The sequence below is a fragment of the Frieseomelitta varia genome, unplaced genomic scaffold, assembly GCF_011392965.1.
Source record: "Frieseomelitta varia isolate USP_RPSP 00005682 unplaced genomic scaffold, Fvar_1.2 scaffold_68, whole genome shotgun sequence".
Lineage (NCBI taxonomy): Eukaryota > Metazoa > Arthropoda > Insecta > Hymenoptera > Apidae > Frieseomelitta > Frieseomelitta varia.
In genome coordinates, this window is record NW_025110456.1 from 66284 (window position 1) to 72645 (window position 6362).

Genomic DNA, 6362 nt, shown 5'->3' on the forward strand with positions numbered 1-6362 from the left:
AATACTCGTAGTATTCAATAGATAAAATAATTTTTTGCCTTCCGTTTTATTATTTTTTATCATTTTTGTAATTATAACAATGGAATACATAATATGAAATGAAATAAAAATAAAGTTGCACAAATATTCAAATATACTATTATATTGGTATTCCACTGTGCATAGAATGCATAGAATAATTAATAAATAAAAACTATAATAAAAAATCAACGTTTCGTTTCTGATTCAGGTAATTTTATGCTGAAATATATCAATTGATAATTCACTAAACGAACAGTCAGAAAGAGAAAAGTGGCAACTGTTCTCTGGAAGACATTCGAACCATTGCGAATTCTTTCACGATTAATTTCGCCACATTTTTCCAAACTGCAAATAGCAGAATGGAAGAAGTGATAGTTTTCGATAAAAGTACAGACGTCTCTGAACACTAAAAACTTGATAAATCGATAAATTAATAGAATCGAAGAAATGAAAGAAAATCGTCTGAACCGGCTATAACAGTTGCCGGTGATAACGAACCAGTCGCGCTGTCACGTTAATTTAATTGGTCCGATTAGAATGCACTCGCGTGCACGGACACTGCTTTACGCAGTTAAGGCTATGCCGCACTGCGGTTATGCATGTTAACAACACAATTAACTGCGCGTCGGAACGGTCAGATATCTGAACAGTGGACGCATGCGTATCAATTAGACCGGGTAGAATCGAACATTACCGTCCGAGGCGTTTCAATCGTCTCGTAATCGCGGTAACTTGGTGAATGGGTTATAAATTACAATCAAGTCGTACCGCTTTCCATAGATCGGCGAATTCTTATTTCAACGCCGAGCAATTCACATCGACAGTTTAGTTTCAGTTTATTCGTATGACACAGTTGGCATAATTTTCGGAAAAAGTCGACCTCGCGTCGTCAATTATATTGAAAAGAGACTTTCCAAACGAGCGTTGTAATTTTTTTGAAAATTTCTACATCACGATTCGATCGCGGAGTCATGTTTTAATTAGTACGAATAAAGAAACGGATGAATTATGGGTGAGCAGTGATCTGTTTTAACTGTTGAAATTTTATGATATGTACTTTTGCATTTAGATATTTTATACATTTGTATTATTATGCGTGGAATATTCTTAAACGTCGTCGAATGGGAGGTACCGGGTAAAATGCGCGTTAAAGAGAAACGTATTTGCCATTCGTATTAATTATTCATGACGACGAGCGTTTAAAATGATATTATAAGCAGCTGTTCGTGCGTCACTTTGCCAAATCGATAGGTACATTTAATCATTTCGACGGATTCAGCGTTTGCGAACGGAAATGCTATTTGTGGCTCTGAGACGCAGGAAATGAAGAAACAAATGAAACAGACTGTACGCGTACCATTTTTATATTTTTATATTATAACTTAGATATTTATTGTATTTAATAATAAATTGTCTAAATTTTGAGTGAATCTAAAATTTATTAAATTATTAATTATAAACACATTCATATGTTAACAAGCCTTACTAACTGAACGACTTTTGCAGTGCACTATTTTTCTAATTCTATTTAGCATTAATTTGGCATAAATATTTTATTTGCACTTGTACTTTGAGAAGAATATTGTAATTGTAATAAATTTGTACTTGTAATAAAGAGAAGAATGCATAATATATATATATATATTTCTCTTCTTATTACTAATAAATATAATTAAATGTAAATAAATATTATCATTATATCGAGGATAAGAAAAAACGATAAGAACTTTCATTTTTTTTCACTTTTGACGAAAATAACGTTTTAGTTATATTAGAAATATTAACACAAAGTATCTTCAAATATTATTTTTACTCCGTAGATATATTTCCCTAGTTAGTTATTTCATAAAATTTCGATCCTACCAAAAAAAAGTCACTATCTTGATCCTACTAAATCAATGCTTCTTGGTACGAAATGTTTAACTTCATCTTCCATTCTTAAAATAAAGTTATTATATGTTAATATATTGAATAGGAATGGAAAAGAAATATTTGTTAGTGGCGTAGGCAAGACAATGCTGACAAATCGTTCAGAGATTTTCGTGGAAATAAATCTCTTATACCGCGCACTCAGCCATGCGTGTATCCTTGGTGGAACACAATAGGGTTAAAGAACCCCTGATACGGCGTCAATTGATTAGCAATGGAGAACTACGCAGCGGCGTGGGTCGTCAGATCGTCCTTTTTGAATTTGCAACCTTAAGATGGTACGCGTACGGTTCTGTTCGTTTGTCTGCTATGCGTAAGGGGAATAAACGATAATAATAAAGTTCCGCTCGTCATCCGCAGATACGACGACACGACGTCGGAAATTTAACGAATTTTTCAGCGACACGATTTATCCGATGGTTTTCGTAAGAAAAATTGATAGCGAGATGAGTTTCGAAGACAATTTAAAACGAAAAACGAGAAATTGGAGATAGGATTGGAAGTATGATTCAAGAGATGAAGTTAATAACCAAGCATAAAATAAAACGATTGATCTGCAAAGTGAAGGATTTCTTCTATTGAAACTATTACCAAGTATTGTTAATACGTTGTTAAATTATCAATTAAAGTTATTGTATCTTCTATTTTTATTTCTATTTTCTAACAAGACACGGTGGAGAGAAATTTTTCTATATCGTATTTAGTATTCCACTTCACTTACTAAGGAACGAGAATTTCAAACACCTTTGCCATATGGAGACTTGGCGTTGGTATTGAAACAATATGCTCCGTATCTGAAATAAAGTACACGATGTAGGTGTAAGCTATGGATCATGTTGCAGCGAGATAGGGAACTGCATTTACATGTTCTTTGGGGTTGAATCTCCGAAATAGACCTCCTCGATGTCCGCGATCTTGTCAAAACACTTGTGCGCCGGAAATGCTTTCGGACTGTTTAAGGACTCTGCGTATATCGCGACAGATCTTTGATGACTGCACAGTTCTATCAACGAAGACATGTGAAAATCATAAATTAAAGTAATTAATTAACGTGATTGCAAAAGTGATTTCAAATTACGACAAATAATTTTGAAGAAGTTAACGCGTAATGAAATGTATCTTTCAAATAAAATTTTAGCTGTAAATAATTTCTTTAGAATAATGGATTTTTAATTAAAACAATTTTCACGCAATTCGTATTTTAAATGTAAGATTTTGAGGAATGGAATTACTCCACTCTCATCTTAAGAAATTGTCCAATTTGTATATAACAGATTTTTAAATTTCCTCAAAAGTTATTGTTTTTAGCGTGAAATTCATATAAATTTTCTAATAATGCTATTTCGATATTTTTAACATTGTAGCAAATTTGTTTTCGATCGATATTATAAGTTTTAATTTTAATATTTAGTGTTTTTGTTGGAATTCCTAAAATTAATTTATATTTCTTTTAATATCATTTTATTATCTTTTCAACGATTGATAGAACAAAGTTTACTGATTAAATGGCTCGTAAAATCCAAAATTAAAAGAAAATTCCGACATTTCATACGCATCAACTTAAAAAACTAATTAATAAATTACAATAATCCCTTAGCACCGTTAAATCAATAATCAACCCTTTCGAAATAAACGAGAAAATATCGTAAAAGAAATCACGAAAAAATATCGTAATACGGCTCTGGACATTGAAAAAAAAAACCGATTTTATAGACTGAAATTTAACTCCATCTTCTAGTCAAACAACCCTGATTTTCCTCGCGAGTAATATCACAGTATAAACATACGGAGGAGAAGAAAAAAAAAAAAAAAAGAAAGAAAGAAAGAAAGGAAGGAAGGTATCGTCTAACATCAAAAAGATATTTCACTACTGCTTCGAATTTTTTCACCCGGCTATTGACCATTTACGATCGATGACAATGATTACCAGTAACCAAACAACATAAGCGGATCCTTTATAAATTACAATGATAACAGGTTATCAGATCGTAAGTGCTGTATTCGAAACGCTATTAAAATTTTCTATACCTTCTATGACCAGCCACCGGAATGACTTAACGACGAACATTATGATTTACCTGCACCGAAGATTATAGGACAACCCGGTTGCACGCTGATCCCCTTGTTTGCGTAAAAGTCAACAGTACCCGTGTTGATAGCCGCCCCATAAAATCCACCATCAGTGTGAAGGATAACAACGGCCTCGGCATCGGTCGATCTGATGTGACACGCAGACGGATAAAACAACGGGAATGCTGGATCTAAACCTGTATTCGAGAGATTAATGTCTTTCTGGCTTGTTAATGCATAGACCGGCCCACAAAAGTGTTCAAATATTTGTAAATATCTTTGAAAAAAAAAAAAATACGTTAATTAAGCGCGTGGGACGAAATTATTTTCAAATTAATCGAAAGTTAATCTCATCCTTCTCTTGTTCTCCTTTCGGCGAATTTATCTCTTTTATTCTTCTTGTCTTTACTTTCCGTTGGTTTTCTCTTTTTTATTTTACGCCTCTACTAAACGAAATAAAACTTAGAAGTGCTTTTCATTTGAAACTAAACGAAATTCATACTTTTTTCCTCCACCGTAATTCTTATGAAAGTTTAACAAAAATGCATACATGTACCCTAAGTTCTTGAAAGAACGTTTGACTCACTCACCGGTTATTCGACTGATATTCGCGAATCTGCCAATATTGCCAGCTATGTGAGCGCCCAAGGAATGCCCGATCACGTGCAAAGTGTCCAAATCGATCAGCTCGATCAGCTGATTTAAAGATTCAGCAACTACTTTCCCTATCGCAGCCACTTGACTCGCCACGTAAACGTAATTAATGTGATACGCTATGTCCCCCCAATCGAGCAGAATGACGTTCACGTCTCCCTTGTCCAGATAAGCTGCAAACTCGATATGATATCGTAAACTCGATCTCAATTTTCTTGTCGTTCGATCCTTTTTTGCATCGCGTGATAGTAATGTATATGATAGTAATATACCTCTAATTATTACCCGAACGTTCTCCGCTTCCGTGTTCTCCATGAATCCGTGTATGTAAAGGATGCTGTCCCGATCGGTCAAGATGGCGTCGGCGATGTTTCCTGGATTTGTCACCGTACTCTCGGTGGATGTGAAGTGAGAGCTATTCCTGTAACGAAACGTTTGTTATTTATTATTTTGTGGAATTTCACGTTCATTCGGAGTTTTGTTTGTAACAGGGAAGGCTTCTGGCTAGATTAACCGTTTACTTTTATATTTCAGTGAATTTTAAATTAATGTTATGTAACGATGTTCATTCTTAACGAGTTCTTCTGTAACGATAGTTAAAATATTTTCTTTTCCACCTGTATACTTATTTGTTTTCTACAATTTTATACATATATTTTTAACTATTAATATTTTAACTATTAATTCTTTATAAAAAAAAATCTACTCAGAAACCCCTGTATATATAAATATAAAACGAAAGTAAAGAATTTCTGTATAAACTTGTGCAGAATAAGTATGAGTAGAATAATTGTATATTCCTTCCAAAACATTACTATGGAAGTTATCACAATGCTTGTTGAATGCCAATTCATTTACATGAATACCACGATAATTCACAAACCCTTGATAAACTTTCAAACGAATTTTTGTAACGATATCCCGAGTATCTTCTTCATCACCTGGATCACAGAAAACGTGGTTATTGAGTACGATAATATTTTTTAACCAGATGTAAGAACGATGTAATAAAACGAAATAAAGATCATTCTTTCACCACGAGAAAGGGCAAATTAATTCGTACGTACACGTTATCGCGTTGACAACGTCTTTGCGCATCAAATGAAAAATCAAATACAGACAGGCGTATACTTTTGACATTGTCACTTTTACACGAAGATGATGACAAAGAAAAGGACAAAAAAAGAACGATACACTATCCGTTCAGTAAACCAGTAGGAAATGTGTCCATGTTTTATGACATTCTAGTTCGTTATGGAATAGATTGGAAAACCTTTGCTATATATATAAAGTCCTCCTCTCCGTGAGACTGTAACCTCCTGTTGACGTAACAAGGAAGGAATAAAAGCGGTATCACTTTAATGTGAGGTAAAGGGGCCATTCATAGATTGCAAAACGCGTTTGGAGTGCAATTCTTTTTAACAGAACGCGTGCTCCCCTGTTTGTTCAAAAATCTTGGGACGAAAATTGAAAAAATTAACAATAAAACTATCAAATCGGTCAAAATGATCAATTTGAGTGGTTCGCAGGACGCTGCTAACGTTGTAGTTTTATATATTTGAATGATTTTTGTAAAATGCGTGAATAAAAGTTTGCACTCTCTGTTTTCCTGTTTCTTGCACTTTAATTTCTCTGACGCAGTTTTTGTACTTTGATTGATCAAACAAGACTTTATATAAATCGAGAAA

General features: G+C 33.6%; 1 protein-coding gene across 2 annotated transcripts; it reads right to left on the bottom strand.

Annotated features, from left to right (window-relative positions):
* Positions 1-2470: 2470 nt before the first annotated feature.
* On the bottom strand, positions 2471-5909 carry LOC122535168 (phospholipase A1 1-like). 2 transcript variants are annotated; one of them, XM_043666444.1, is made up of 7 exons: positions 5742-5909; positions 5558-5615; positions 4947-5095; positions 4611-4847; positions 4029-4217; positions 2815-2914; positions 2471-2744 (listed from the first exon to the last, which is right to left on the bottom strand). In XM_043666444.1, exons 1-7 carry the CDS (start codon positions 5812-5814, stop codon positions 2687-2689), a joined length of 864 nt encoding a protein of 287 aa, XP_043522379.1. In that variant the 5' UTR covers positions 5815-5909; the 3' UTR covers positions 2471-2686. The 2 variants fall into 2 exon arrangements, with proteins under 2 accessions (XP_043522379.1, XP_043522378.1); XM_043666443.1 differs by having other exon boundaries at positions 2815-2953.
* Positions 5910-6362: the final 453 nt, after the last annotated feature.

Bases quoted from the DNA above. Each gene is read 5' to 3' on its own strand.
- LOC122535168 (XM_043666443.1), bottom strand. From the start codon at position 5,814: ATGTCAAAAGTATACGCCTGTCTGTATTTGATTTTTCATTTGATGCGC. The intron at 5,616-5,741 runs GTACGTACGAAT...TCTGTGATCCAG, and splicing joins CGTTGTCAACGCGATAACGT to GTGATGAAGAAGATACTCGG. The intron at 4,218-4,610 runs GTGAGTGAGTCA...TCTCGAATACAG, and splicing joins GAATATCAGTCGAATAACCG to GTTTAGATCCAGCATTCCCG.